We start from the raw sequence: 14404 nt of genomic DNA, 5'->3' as shown, positions 1-14404 counted from the left end.
ACCAGGCATAAGTCAAAGACTACCTATACTGCCTAAGAAAGAGTAAATATACCAAATGTATCAAGAAACAGAGTCACTGATGATTACATGGATAAATAGTAAAAGTAAAAATGCATTTAAACACTCTTGTCAGAAAGATGAGTCAGGAAACTGGGATTAGGAAGAAAGATCCCTAAAATCAACAATCCCTCACACCAAAAATCTAAGAGTCATCAGCCTAGCTAGCTCCAGGGAAGCAGGATTGACCCTTGGGACATAATAGGATTAACCCACCACCCTCAGAATACCAGAAAGGCACAATTAGACTCAGGTCAAAGTTCATGCCACAGGAACAACTCCAAACAAAAGCTCAAGAAGGTATAAAAACCCACCACTCCCTACTACATGTGGTCACTTTTGCCAGAGCCTTCTGTCTGGCTCTGCTCTTCAATGAACCCCAATCCTCTTTTTAATGCAGTCTCCATTTTGATTATTCCCAGCATGGACTGGATCTTGATGAAGACTTTTTCTTTCCACAGTCTTCATTTTAATTGTGAAACTGAAAACAGCCTTTCACTCAAATCAAAACCTTGACTCTACGATGAAATACACAACAAGCACAGGCAAGTTTACAAGTCTGCATACGGTGACTAATATTATAATCAGATAAAATGCAAACTAGAATTGTTTTTATTAGATAAGCTTGGTTCCTTTAAAAAAGACTGCAAGAAAGTAAAATCTCCCGGAGCAAGTCCATCCCCATTTCGAAGCGTACCCCTCTTTGCCTCTCCCTATGTCTGTGAACGTGGGGATGGATGTCTGCTTGTTGCACAGACTTTCTCGAGCTGGCAGAGCTGGGGGGGCGAGAGAGAGAGAGAGAAAAAAACCACACCAAAACGGCTTCCCCCGACCTGCTCTTGGAAGCGCTGAGCGGCTCTTCCCATTTGCTCGAACGCGCGCTGCCGCCGGCTCCTCGCCTTGGCTATCTTGCCTTGGACCTGCCGCCTCCTCCGCCATTTCAGCAGGAGGAGGGTCGCTAGCGAGCAGCCCAGGAAAGCCGAAACCAGAGATACAATCATCCTTATTGCCGAACGGCAGTCCGCAGCGCGTCGGTGGCTTTTGTACTCCGACTCCTCCTACTCCGCTCTGTGCAAAAATGCGAAACTCCGCCCCCCTGCAAAGTCTTTTACGGAGAAGGTGCCTTCGCACGCAACCCGAAGTGGCGTGCACCGCAAACTTTTTCATTTGGTTCCCACGCCCTTTCCTTCGAAATTAGCTTGTTAGCCACAAATGCTCTTTTGGTGAAAACATGGTTATACAATACAGCTGTTTGAGAAAGTTTCGCTAATAGCCTAATACTTCGATTCTTAGTTTATAAAGGAGCCACTTTTTCGAGCATTTCCCCCCCCCCAAAAAAAAATAGACGGAAACTTTCAGCCCCCCCCAACACAGCTGAATTGTTAATTATCAAATATAGCTCCAAAAAAAAAAGGAAAATCCGTGGGAATTAGGAATTTGGCCCCAATTTTATGGTCTAGAGCAGGGATAGGCAACCTCGGCTCTTTTATGACTCGTGGACTTCAACTCCCAGAATTCCTGAGTCAGCTATTCTGGGAGTTCAAGTCAGCTATGCTGACTCAGGAATACTGGGAGTTGAAGTCCACGAGTCATAAAAGAGCCGAGGTTGCCTACCCCTGGTCTAGAGTCTAGTACATTAACCATCACTTTAGTATGAGCCAGCAATGTGCTAAAGCTGCCAAAAAAGTCAACGCAATCCTAGGGATAATATCAAGATCACAGTACTGATTTATACTGTACTGATAAGACCACACTTGGAATACTACATCCAGCTTTGGTTACCACAATACCAAAAAAAAGATGTTGATATTCTAGAAAGAGTGCAAAGAAGAGGAACAAAGATGATTGCGGGGTGGAGACTATACCATATAATGAATGGTTACGGAAACTGGAAATGTCCAGTCTAATGAAGAGAAGGACCAGGGGTGACATAATAGCAGTATTCCAATATTTGAGGGGCTGTCAAAGAGAAGGGATCAACTTTCAGAAATTGTGGACACTCCATCACTGGAGATTTTTTAAGAGAGTAGACAGTAACTTATCTGAAATGGTATAGGTTCTCCTGCTCAAGCAGGGGGCTGGACTAGAAGGCCTCCAAGGTCCCTTCCAGTTCTATTCAATTCTAAACCTATTCTCCAAAGCACCTGAGGTCAAGACAAGAAATAACAGATGAAAGTCCCAAAGGTGCTTTTCAACTGGACTTTCTTGTGTGTGTTTTTTTATTTGAAAATGTTTCACTTCTTATCTAAGAAACTTCTTAAGTTCTGGAGTTCAGTTCCATTCCATTCTATTCAGTTCAGGAAATGAAGAAGCTTCTTGAATGAGAAGCAAAATGTTTTCAAAGAAAAATAACACAAGAAAGGCCAATTGCCTTTTGAAAAGCACCTTTGGGACAACCATGACCTGGATTAAGAATCTCCATAGATATTTAACACATGAAAGCTTACCCAAGATCCAGTCTTGGAAAAAGTTATGCCTAAATGTACAAAGGTGTTAACCTGTTCAACTGGTTCACCTTCTAATTGCCATCTATGTCTCTGTTGATGTTTTCCAAACACCATTTTTTTAATTTAGATTTGCTAATGGTTAGAGATGTATCCTGGCAATAAGAGCTGAATCTTCTTAATAGCCTACGTAATACTACTTGTGAATACAATAATAAAACCTTATCTTCACCATAGAGCAAGCTGATACAGTATTTAGGATCATTGGCATATGTACCATTGGATCCTTCATTATCTCTGGCAAATCATTGATAACTAAATAATAATGGGGCCAGGATACACCCTTGCCTTACTCCTTTATTTGTGTGAATCGTTAGTCAGAGCCCCACTAACCCCATACCACACCCTCAGACACGTACTTGTGTAAAGGGGTTTAATCAAAGCCAGCAGTCTAGGTTTTATTTTATTTTATACCATGGTATAAAGTTTTCTGAAACCTGAAGCCCTCCTACATCTGAATACTGCCCAGCTGGATATTTTCTAATGTATACAGTATAACTCAAGACTGTAATGCAAGCACACAAATATTTATATAATTAGATGTATGTAAATGCAACTTTAGGGACGCGGTGGCTCAGTGGGTTAGGACGCTGAGCTTGTCGATCGGAAGGTCGGCAGTTTGGCGGGTCGAATCCCGAGTGCCGCGTAGCAGAGTGAGCGCCTGTTACTCGTCCCAGCTTCTGCCCACCTAGCAGTTCGAAAGCATGTAAAAATGCAAGTAGAAAAATAGGGACCACTACGGTGGGAAGGTAACAGCGTTCCGTGCGCCTTTGGCGTCTAGTCATGCCGGCCACATGACCACGGAGATGTCCTCGGACAAGCGCTGGCTCTTCGGCTATGAAACGGAGATGAGCACCGGCCCCTAGAGTCGGAAACGACTAGCACACATGTGCGGGGGAACCTTTACCTTTTTTAAATGCAACTTATTAGTAGCACGTAGATGGAATTTCTATCTGGTTAGATGTGGGATTCAGGGACCAGTCATCACAGGGTGTCCAAAATGTCTGTCTGCCTATGCAGAGTTTATTGTCTTTTATACAGTTTTAACAAGCAGGAAATAACACACAGCAAAAGCATTGTTTATTGGTGTACTCCCTAGTCAATCTTAGAGAACATCCAAACATCCCAGCCAGGGCAGAATCTCTCATATCTAGCAGGTTCCTGGCAGTCCTTGGCGGTGCTAATTGGAATGAGCTCATAGACATGCGGATAACAGGATACTAAGGCAGGCAGTTTGCTGCACACAGTCCCTTCATATCCTTGACCTCCATCTCTACAGTTAGACTGCCCATGCAAGAAGTACTTCCTTGCAAAAAACAAGCATTGAATGACATGTAAAGGGCTCAGGCATGTAAGCTACAAAATAAAATGTCTGTGGCTTTTTGTAAATTCCATTTCATCTTTTGAAGAGATATTTAATAATACACTGTTCTTCCTAATTCATTCTGTGCAATTTGCAAAAATACATGGGTCCAAAGTTAGCTGTGAGGTGGGGCAGGATAAGTTCTCCAACTCTACAATTTGAATAGAAAGAAAATGTGTTTTGGAACAGTCTCCGAAAATGCCTCAAGTCTTCTACTGTCACATTGATGCTGTACTGGATGTTTAGTAACTCCACAGCTCTCTCAACCACATACTCATTTTGGAGCTCAGACAGAGAGCATGTGGAATATACCACCTCTCCTCCTGGCTTAGCAGCAAGTACTCCAGCTCTGAAGAAAAAAAAAAGGAAAGAAATTATTGGAGGGGATGACTCAATTGTATTGGCCCACTTATTCTACAGAGTGATGCATACACCGTATGCCAATCTAAGAACGTACATGGAATCCTTACCCTAGGCCTACACTGTATTTTGGGCCCCAGATATACACAAAATCAATTCTCCTTTCTCTGCCTTGTTAATATGTCATTAATTTACTGAGTTCCTAGAAATAATGCTTACAGGCATCCAGGCACCTCCCATGGAATCCTGTCTGTTACACTTGCCTTTTTTTTGTTACGAGGTACACCAGCATTCAGCAAATTTGGGAATGGGAAGCCCCTGCATACTTATGCCAGTCCAACCTCATTTTCTCAAAATTCAAATCTGACCTCCAGCCAAAGAGAATGAAATCCTTGCCAGCAGTATTGTTTACCCCAGCCATCACATAATGAAAAAACATAATTGAGTATGATGGAATTTTCAAAGAATCTAGTTCAAGAGTAGAAGACTCCTGGGTATAAAAATATTAATGCAGTTAAAACTGCAGATTCATAATGGGTAATATTTTAGTTGTTTGGTCATTCCATCACTTCAAGCTCTTTGTCACCCAGTGGATAATAAATCACCAGGATTGTTGATTTTTTTTGAAGCTGGTTTTATTTTATCTAGTATTGATTCTTCTTGCCAATTAAGATATTCCCAACAATCTTCTGCAGCTTCACAGTTAAAAAGCATAGATTTTTTTTGTTTTGAATTTATGACAGCCATCTTATGATTGGGAAGACTTGCCTGATAACATGTACCATGGATGGCAGTAAAGTGTCTCTATAAATATGTTTATCTACTGTAGATTTGCCATAATTTTTCTCCTAAGTAGCAGACATCTTTTTTCTTATGGTTACAGAAACCATCTGTGTGCAGTTTTGACCCTAGGAAAATAATGTGTGTTACTACTTCTCTGCCTATGGGCAGTGGGTTGACACTAGACGTTGACACAATTTTAGTGTTGGGTTTGTTTGTTTGTTTGAAGAAAAAACACACCAAGCATCAGACTGGCTTTTCTACTCCCATCTTTTATCTTCAACATGTGATTTAGTCTTCCTCACTTCTAGCCATTAATTATCACGAGCATATCTGGGGCTACTAATATTTATTCCAATAATTTTAATTCCAACTTCTGTTCTCAGAGGAATTCATTGATTTATGGAAGTAAATCCTCTGAATTTAAACTGTTTGATGTGTCTTGTAACTGGAACATCATAAATAAAATCCCTGTTCACAGGCTCTACTTCTGGAAATTGCAAGACCATCTTTGGAATTGCATGGTCCAGAGCAAGAGAGGAACAAAATGTTTTTGAGCTATCTGGAGCATTCAAGAATGTTTTTGACATGTCAAAATCACTCACATGAGTAGTTGCAGCTGGAGCATTGGCAACATCTGACGTTCCCCTTTTCTTGCATATGTGAAGATATTGTTATCTTCTTCCAAGACTGACTTTCGATCATTTGTACATGGTACGTCAACAAGTACCTAAATGGAACCAAACAAATATTCCCTCTGGTAAATTTCTACACAATTTCTTTACATTAAAGACAAGTTTAGGTTAGACACTTAATTTATTTCCATGTACAGTGAAAAGCCAAGGAAAGTTTTGAAGCTGGTTTTCCACCATACTACAAACTAGAAATTTGTTATTTTTCTTCCTTTGTTTTAGAAATTGAAAAAAACAGGTTGTCGGGTTGTTTTGAAAAAAAAATATGACAGGAATACTGACCATCTCTTGCAATTCTAGTTATAGCAATAACTACTCTTCGATCCAATGTATGTAAGCAAATGCTCAAAGTCATTATGGTGCTATGGCTGCTGTGCTAGACCAGGACTGGGAAACCAAGGTTCACATTTCTGGTCTGCTGTGAAGTTTTCTTTTTTTTAAAAAAAACAAGTTTTATTAATTTTCCAACTTTACATAAATATATCAAAATATTTAGAAAGCCACGTGGTGATTGGGTAAACAATAGTCCAGTAACAAAATCATTTGTGCCTATCTCAGGTTAAATCGTCTAAAAGTTTCCTCTTTGTTTCCCATAATTACTATGTCACAATCAAGTTAATACATTTCTAGTTATAGCACAATCAGTTAAAATATTTATCAATATATTTTTAGTTATAGTTATCATGTCCTGTTTTTTAAAATTTTACCCATTTTCAATTACAGTGCTCAAATTTAGCCTTTAAGATTCGTAGTATTTAAGTTTCGGGTGACCCAAATTTCCCCTATTTCATTAAATAATGGTTGTCATATCTAAAATACACATATTACATAGTTAGATACATATTTCACAAATATATTCTATTTGTCATCCTAGTACCTCATCACTTACTAGTAAAGTATCCTTTATTATCTCAATCCAACTTCCATATTTTAATTCAAAACTATATTCTAATAGGTAATTTTAATTTCCCTTGTAAGTCTAAATCCTAAATATTAAATCAAATAAGATCTTTCAAAGTCTCCCCTTGACCCATTGACATTTTAGGCTCTTCCATTATAGATAAAGAAAGGAAAAAAAAACTTTTTTAAAAAATAATAATAATCTAATTCTGGCTTTCTGTGCCAGACAGGCTTCCATACCAGAGCCTTTAAATCCTCAAATGTATCTCCCTTCATTCCTACAAATTATTTGAATCAAGGGAGACCATCCAGTTGTCAATTTTTCAAAGGATTTTTGTAGTCATTAAATTGCTGTTCTAATAGTTCACGTTTCAGTGTTTGGATCAGTATATTTGTCATCAGTTCAGTCTGGTCTTCTTCTTCCGGTTTCATCTGGCTTGAGTGAGAGGTCATATCCAGTGTTGTAATTATTGTATGGTTGTCTACGTTTTTAATAAGTTGTGGTTGTAAGTCTTTAGAGCTCTCCATCTTAATGTTGTTTTCTTCAGTTTGTGTTGTTTTTTGAGTTACAGCTTCTATAGTTGAGATCAGGGTTTGGCTATCGAAGGTCTCAATAGATTGTACTTGTTGTTCTTTAAAGTGTCTTGGTATTAATTTCTTCCTCTTTTGTTGCTTTTTGGATTGTAGATTCGTTAGTTGGAATCAGGGCTTCATTTTGTAAATTTAGGCTGGCACCTTTGTCTTTCAGTCTAGCTTTCGTATGCTCAGTAATTTCAAGGATTGTTTCAAGTATAAGTTTATAATTAAGTTGTGGATAGTATTCCTCCATTTCAAAGGTGTTTATAGACAGTTCTTTAGTGGAGGCTATTTTTAATAAAAGTCAGTGAATGTCCACCTCCACTATTCCTGGGAGTTGTTTTCTCTGCCAGCTGTTTCAAATTCTTATCTTTTTAGATAATGCCAAGGACAGCTAGACTGTAGCCAGGTCTCACTGTAGAAAGTAAATTTCCTTGCTGTACCAGCCTTTGCCACAAGGTGTCCTCAGTAGCATATAAAATCCTTTTCCAACCTCCAGTTAATCTTTTATCCAGTTTAGACTTTTCCTCTTTTTTTTCAGCTTAACAAGTGGATAAGGTAGTAGGTCCCCATAGAAATAAGAACTTTTTGGGACTTCAAATGTCCAAAAAGAGCAAGTCTAATTTTTAATTATTTAATTTTAGTTATATTTTTCTTCTTCTTTTCAAAGCTTTAAATCCCCAAGTAGGCAGACGCTGCTCTTCCAAGGGGGGGGGGGAGGAAGAAATTTTCAAAAAGCTCCCACAGGAAAGTAATTGGGGAAATAAGAAAGGTAGGGTCTCACCCAATTCCTCCGCATTGCGTTTGTCCTGCTTGTTAGTGCTTTTGGCTTTTGGCTGGTACGGCTTGATGGTCGGCCATGTTGATGGCCGATCTTTTCTTCGTCAGTCCAGAGGAGCTGCTCTGGATCAAACGGAGGGGCTACTGCCCCTCCGCGATCAGTCGGAGGGCCTTCTCACTTTTCAGGGTCTCCCAACAGAGGAAAACTGGGCAGCAGGGAGAAGAGCTTTCCGTGCATGTCCGCCAGCGCCGCAAGCGCAGACCAGACTGCTGTGGAGTTTTCTGAATAAACTTGGAACAACTACCCCTGGTCCGTGGATTGGTACCAGTCCACAGCCTGTTGGGAATTGTGCCATGCAAGCAATGGACAAGTTTGTGAAGCTCCATTTGCCAAGCAGCAGGCATACACCCAAAACCATCCCCTTCCCCCCACCACTACCACTACAGGGGCCAATCTGCAGAGCCAGGAAGGTTGGAGACCACTGGTCTAGATCAGAGGCTCCCAACCTTTTGGGCACCAAGGACCAGTTCCGTGGAGAGAGGTTTTTCCATGGACCAGAGGGTGCGTAGTTTTGTGTGCTGCTTGCATCTCATGGATGGGGCTTTGCTTATTATTGTGGCCCAGTTGCTGGCATGCCACGGCCTGGTACTGGCCCACGGACCGGTGGTTGGGGACCCCTCCTCTAGATGACTAGATCAAGCAAGCAAGTTCTATTCTGACAAAGCACTGCTTGAGCTAACTCAAGTGTTATGCCCTGTAGGGTTTTAAAGATAATATTGAGCATTTGAATTCAGTATAGAAGCTGATTGGTAACTGATACAGTAAACTTAAAATAGGTATTACTTTGGGTTGGAGGGATTGGCTTCTGCTGCTGCATCTGAAGGTATTACAGTAGTTTCATCGGGAACTAAATCAAGCCATGTTACTGATTGCAGGGTACAAATAATCCAGGATAGATGATCACGGCTTTTTATTACAGCATTCTTAAATGGATATTAACTGTTAATTTTAAGATTAAAAACTCCAAAAACTTGCTGTATCAGTCTTGGCTATAAACTTACTACCACTCAAGGGAGAATTCTAGAGATGATCTAGTAAAGGGGCAAGGACTATTCTGTACAAGAAATGAAAAAAAAATCTAAATGATATCCTGGTTTTTTAAGAAATAAAAGTGTTTCAATTTCCAGTAGCAAGAATTAGAATGATACTTACCTTATCATAAGTGCCTGTTTCTGTCTGGGACCAATTTCTTCCATCCCACGAGGTAACCCGCACTACATTTTGGATCTCTTTGGGGAGATAGCTGCGGAGGACATTACGTAGCCGGACAGTCCGAGAAGTAGAGAGATCATTGGCTGTCAGCTCACCTATTTCAAGAAGAACAGACGCTTAAACCAAGGACAGCGTATCTCAGATTCTTTCAATAACAGATATAAATTTACATAGAAATGATGGCTATCTTGCTATGTAATGTGTGCAATCTCTCTCAAGTATCTATAGATCATTCTCTTTCACCCTTTTCCTACTTACTCACAAGTACATATAGCTATCTTGTCTATCAAACCAATGTCATCTATTCAGACAAAGTAATAGAGAAGGAAACTGAAGAATTGTCCGTTGACTTGTCACCAGATATACTCTCATAAAAAATAATCTATCTGAACGTTATGTCTCTTTGGTTGAGATTATTGCCATCCTCTGGCTGAGGATGCAAATGCGAACGCCTTAGTGGAATCTAGATTGCCTCTGGATCTTGAGTAAATTCACACATCAGACTACAACCATTTATGATTTAAGTTACTATGACTGTAGCCATGATACAATGTATGAATCTTTGAGTCAAGAATTACTTACGTGAGATGCACATATATTCAAGAAAGAAAGAAATCAATGTACCACAAAGATCATTTTTGCATGACCAGAAGCCATAGCAAGCAGGGGAACTGGTGGTTATGTTGGTGGGGATCTTAGTCTTTTATGTCTTATTTTTTACTATTTTAAGGAATTATTTTTATTTTATTTTATTCAATTTTTTTTAGTGTTCCAACTGCTTGCGCCTTGGAAAATTGCAGTAAAAGATACTTTTTACCGAGACAAAACAACTTACCTATTACATATTTTCTACACTGCCTGGTAGAAGTGTTTGCAGTGAGTTTTCCTGTACCAGCTGAAAGTAGCAGGAATGAAATTTGTGAGTTTTCCCATGCAAAACATATTTTCTACACCTGAGCTATGTGGCCCTTCTCCAAAGAAAAAGCATATGAGCATCTTCTCCTCCAAAATCTTTCACTGGAATGACAGCCTACAAGTGGCAAAAAAACCACACACACACACAAAAACCACAAGGCTGTAGCACTCCATGTATAAAAGTGAAAGTCAATTTTGTGCATTGTTATGGGAGGCTATCACTTGTCAATCAATATGCACATAACGTGTTGTAATATTCCCAACTCTATATTCCAAATGAGAAGTATATTTTCACAAGAATATAAGCCATACTGGCTGGGGAATTCTGGGATCTGAAATCCACATTGTCTTAAAATTGCCAAATTTGAAAGATGAGGATTTATTCCATGTAAAACTCCAAAAGAACAGTTTCAGCAACTCTTCTGCCTATACTACAAATGAAATATCTAAACTTGGAAAAGCAACATTAGTAAATCATGTTACTTACAACAACACCCAGTCTGTAAAAGTGCCAGCATCTTCCCACCTGGGGCTGCACAAAGATCAAGGACCATGCTTCCAGGCTGTACATTGAGAGCCAAAACAGGTAAAATCGAGGCAGCATCCAGGAGATAGTAACCAAGAAGTCCTACGATGTCTGGTCTGCAAGTCAAAGAAATATATTAGATGAAACGTACAAGCATTGCAAATGGACACATACACACACACAACTGTATCTTGAAAAAGAGTTTTCTGCCACCTTTTTGTGTTTCATATTTAACTTTTTTCTGTTTGATTTTATACAAAACCAAGTATACTAGGCCATCCAAATATTAATAGATCAGCATCCATCTTTTCTGATTGTCTATTCTGGTTGGGGCAGAGAATTATTTATACCACAAGTGTCTTGCCTTAGGTTTAGAGAATAAATATGCATCTCAACTATTGCTAATATAATACTTTGGAAGATTTAGTGTATTCGAAGTTTTGATTTTATAGACTACAATTATAATAGGTGTTCTATTTTGAACCTTTTATCAACTGCCTTGGTCAGGCTTAGGAAAATGACACATACATGCTAAAATAAATATATGATCTATAATAGTGCATTTTTGATGTTGCAGCCAGGGGAAAATAAATTTAAAAAGCACAAGACCTTTTTGTTCTTTTGTCTTCTATTTATTTTACTAAATTAAAAAAAAAACTCTCTGAAGCAAAACAGCAAGCTTAAGAAGAACAGAAAATGGCTATTTCAGGAAAATTTTATAAGCGTTCTAAAAATCCAACAAATTCATACCTGGCTTGACGAAAACAATTGATGTCTCCTTTAGGGAATGTGTAACATTTGATGTTAGGACTGACAGAAGGAAAATATTGTGCCCGAGTCTTTGAAAGTTCTGAATGGATTTGGGGAGATGAAGTTGGCACACTGTCATCATCTTCAATGGAGGAATCAATTACTTCCTGAGATTCTTGGATGAAATCTACTGCATTGAGGTTTTCTAGACTCTGAATGACCTGCTCTACATCAGAGAAATTGTTGACTAGGGCCCCATATTTTTGCATTGACAGGAGACTGATGCGAATTGAAGGCCAGAGGCTGCCAAATTGGTCTCCATAGTTCATGTCGAAGACCTGGAGAGCCACTCTGGTATTATTTGCCTGAGGAGCAGTGGCTGCCTATATAAGAATAAAAATAAATCATCCAATGGAGAACATTTTATAGTTATCACTGATAATGAAAAAGCCATATTTCAAAACTGGGATTGCCTACTGTGTTCTCCCTCGTACACATAGAATAGACATACTTCAACATGCAATGCCCCACATGGTTGATAAATGTGAATGAATACTGTAATGATGAAGCTAGGCCCACACCACTATTTTCTACTTACTTTGAACTAAGAAAAACCCAGATTATCAACTCCACGCCTTCCCTCTTTATAGGCAAGAAGATACTCTAGAAGTTTTCTTCTGCAAGAAAACCTGTACAGGTACTCAATGACTTACAACAGTTTGTTTAGTGAATGTCCAAAGTTACAATGGCACTGAAAAAAGTGACTTATGACCGTTTTTCACACTTATGACCACTGCAACATCCCCATGGTTATGTGATCAAATTTAAGACACTTGGCAACTGACTCATATTTATAATGGATGCAGTGTCCTGGGATCATGTGACCACCTTTTGCCACCTTCTGACAAGCAAAGTCAATGGGAAAACTAGATTCCCTTAACAACTGTGTTACTAATTGAACACCTACAGTGATTCACTTAAGAACTCTGGCAAGAAAGGTCATAAAATGGGGGCAAACTTCACTTAACAAATGTTTCACTTTGCAACATAAATTTTGGGCTCAATTGTAATTGTAAGCTGAGAATTATCTGTATTCCAAGAGTCAAATTCAGTCAACTGAGTTAAACTATATGTTAAATGAATATGCTTTAATTGCAACAATTGCTGAAATTATTTATCACATTATATTTCACATATCTAAATCAAAACAGGGGGAAATCCTCTTACCCCCAAGATACACATCTCCTTTAATAAAGAACATCAATAAAAGAAGCCAAACTTAGATTACTGATAAAAGACTATAATCTGGCTTTAAACACTGCACATTTCAGTCTATTTAAATAAAATGATATGGGCTAGTTTTGTAACACTTGATAACTCAGTAATAAAATTCCTTGGGACTTACTTCCAAAAAAAAATCATGCATCCGACTGGGCTTCAGGAGATACATTTGTTTAGACAGAATAATCAGCATAATACAATACAAAGTTACTCAATCATCATACTGTATTTCAAAGTGTTTAAGACCATTCCTTCCATTTGGAAAAACGGGTTTTCCTTTAAATCACCAAGAGGGCATGATCCAATATCTTAAGAAAGAGAAAATTTGAGGCTATAACCTATGGTGGTTTTTCTACCTTGGCCACTTTTAAGATGTGAGGACTTCCAACTCCCCCCATTCTCCAGCTAGCCATGCAGGAGAATACTGTGAAAATTGAAACCCACAGATCTTAAAAGTGGCCAAGTTTGAGAAACACTTGTCTAATACGATCAGCGAAGGGTTAATTCTAGTAAAGAGAGGAAAGAAAGGGTGGGAAGCATCTGTTTAAGCAATCCGGTCTGGTCTGACGGGTTCTGTTTTAATTATTGTTTTAAGATAACTATCTTCTGCATTTGGGCAAAATTAGGGTTTAATTTGTTTTCAATATCTGTATTTGTGCATTCTGTTATTTATGTCACTGTTCACCGCCCTGAGTCCTTAGGGAGAAGGGCGGTATACAAATCAAATCAAATCAATCAATCAATCAATCAATCAATCAATCAATCAATAAAGCGTATAAGACAGGGGTAGGCAACCTCGGCTCTTTTATGACTCATGGACTTCAACTCCCAGAATTCCTGAGTCAGCTATGCTGGCTCAGGAATTCTGGGAGTTGAAGTCCATGAGTCATAAAAGAGCCGAGGTTGCCTACCCCTGGTATAAGAGAAAACCGGGGAGGGACGAGCGATTAGGTCGAGACGGTTCGGTGGGGTCACAAAGGGCTTGCGATGGGGCTGGGCTCTAGCTAAGGGGCTGGCATGTTGATGAGGCGGGAGAGATAACGGAACAGCGTGCACTAGTGGCGCCCCGCTTCCCTCCTCCTCACCCACCCATTTCTTCTTGTAATGACGATGCCGACGAGGCGCCGAGAGACACAACGAAGGCGAGGCTTTCCGCAGATACTGCAGGAGGAACCGCTTCCCCCTTGCCTGCTGCGCAACCGCCATGCTCGACTGCGGGAGCAAGGGCCGGTGGGTGGGCGGGCGGTCCAGCAGCAACTCCTCCGCCTCCTCAGAGCCACACTGTTTTAAGCTCCCCTGGTTGATGTCGACGCGCAAAAATCGTTCCGTCGCACGCAGGAACAACGTAACCGGAAGTCGAGCAGCTGCATTTGGAATTTCAGGCGTTTCGAGTGTGTTTACGTTATTGGCAGTGCCTCAGTGGGGAAGCCCAGGAAATTACATATCCGCTTTCTCTACGTAGCTTAGTTTGGGGCAAGCAGCTTACGTTTTATTCGGGTCGGTGAGTGGCTGCTTATTGCTCCTCGGCAAGGTCAAAAGGCAAAATGCGCTTTTCCAGAAGCCCTTTCCCAAATGTCAGGCTCTCAGCAATTGTATATTAAAAAGTTATTCAGTGGACAAATTAGTTTCAACAAGAAATGGAATATT

The 14404-nt window shown here is 39.7% G+C and overlaps 2 protein-coding genes across 2 annotated transcripts in view; both read right to left on the bottom strand.

Moving 5' to 3' along the window:
• Nucleotides 1-1106, bottom strand: part of LOC308665943 (fatty-acid amide hydrolase 1-like) — a 32834-nt gene extending 31728 nt beyond the window's left edge. The window contains exon 1 of the mRNA XM_081324333.1: nucleotides 891-1106. Coding sequence (XP_081180459.1) covers nucleotides 891-1058 — 168 coding nt within the window. The 5' untranslated portion in view covers nucleotides 1059-1106. The remainder of the gene's footprint in view (nucleotides 1-890) is intronic.
• Nucleotides 1107-3553: 2447 nt separating this feature from the next.
• NSUN4 (NOP2/Sun RNA methyltransferase 4) lies at nucleotides 3554-14404 on the bottom strand. The gene is made up of 6 exons (XM_081322193.1): nucleotides 13847-14404; nucleotides 11477-11859; nucleotides 10688-10842; nucleotides 9226-9380; nucleotides 5670-5794; nucleotides 3554-4273 (listed from the first exon to the last, which is right to left on the bottom strand). The coding sequence occupies exons 1-6, from the start codon at nucleotides 13961-13963 to the stop codon at nucleotides 3997-3999; spliced, it is 1212 nt and encodes a 403-aa protein (XP_081178319.1). The 5' UTR covers nucleotides 13964-14404; the 3' UTR covers nucleotides 3554-3996.

This window comes from Vipera berus (assembly GCF_964194415.1).
Source record: "Vipera berus genome assembly, chromosome: 3".
NCBI lineage: Eukaryota > Metazoa > Chordata > Lepidosauria > Squamata > Viperidae > Vipera > Vipera berus.
The sequence above is the reverse complement of the archived record's forward strand: the minus strand, read 5'-3'. Positions and strand labels throughout refer to the sequence as shown.

What these genes read in the sequence shown, in the direction of transcription:
- NSUN4 (XM_081322193.1), bottom strand. Translation starts at nt 13,963, where the DNA reads ATGGCGGTTGCGCAGCAGGCAAGGGGGAAGCGGTTCCTCCTGCAGTAT. An exon ending in GTCATTACAAGAAGAAATGG is followed by an intron (nt 11,860 to 13,846) that starts GTGGGTGAGGAG and finishes ATTCTTATATAG; the next exon opens with GCAGCCACTGCTCCTCAGGC. An exon ending in AAACAGGCACTTATGATAAG is followed by an intron (nt 5,795 to 9,225) that starts GTAAGTATCATT and finishes GGTTCCATTTAG; the next exon opens with GTACTTGTTGACGTACCATG.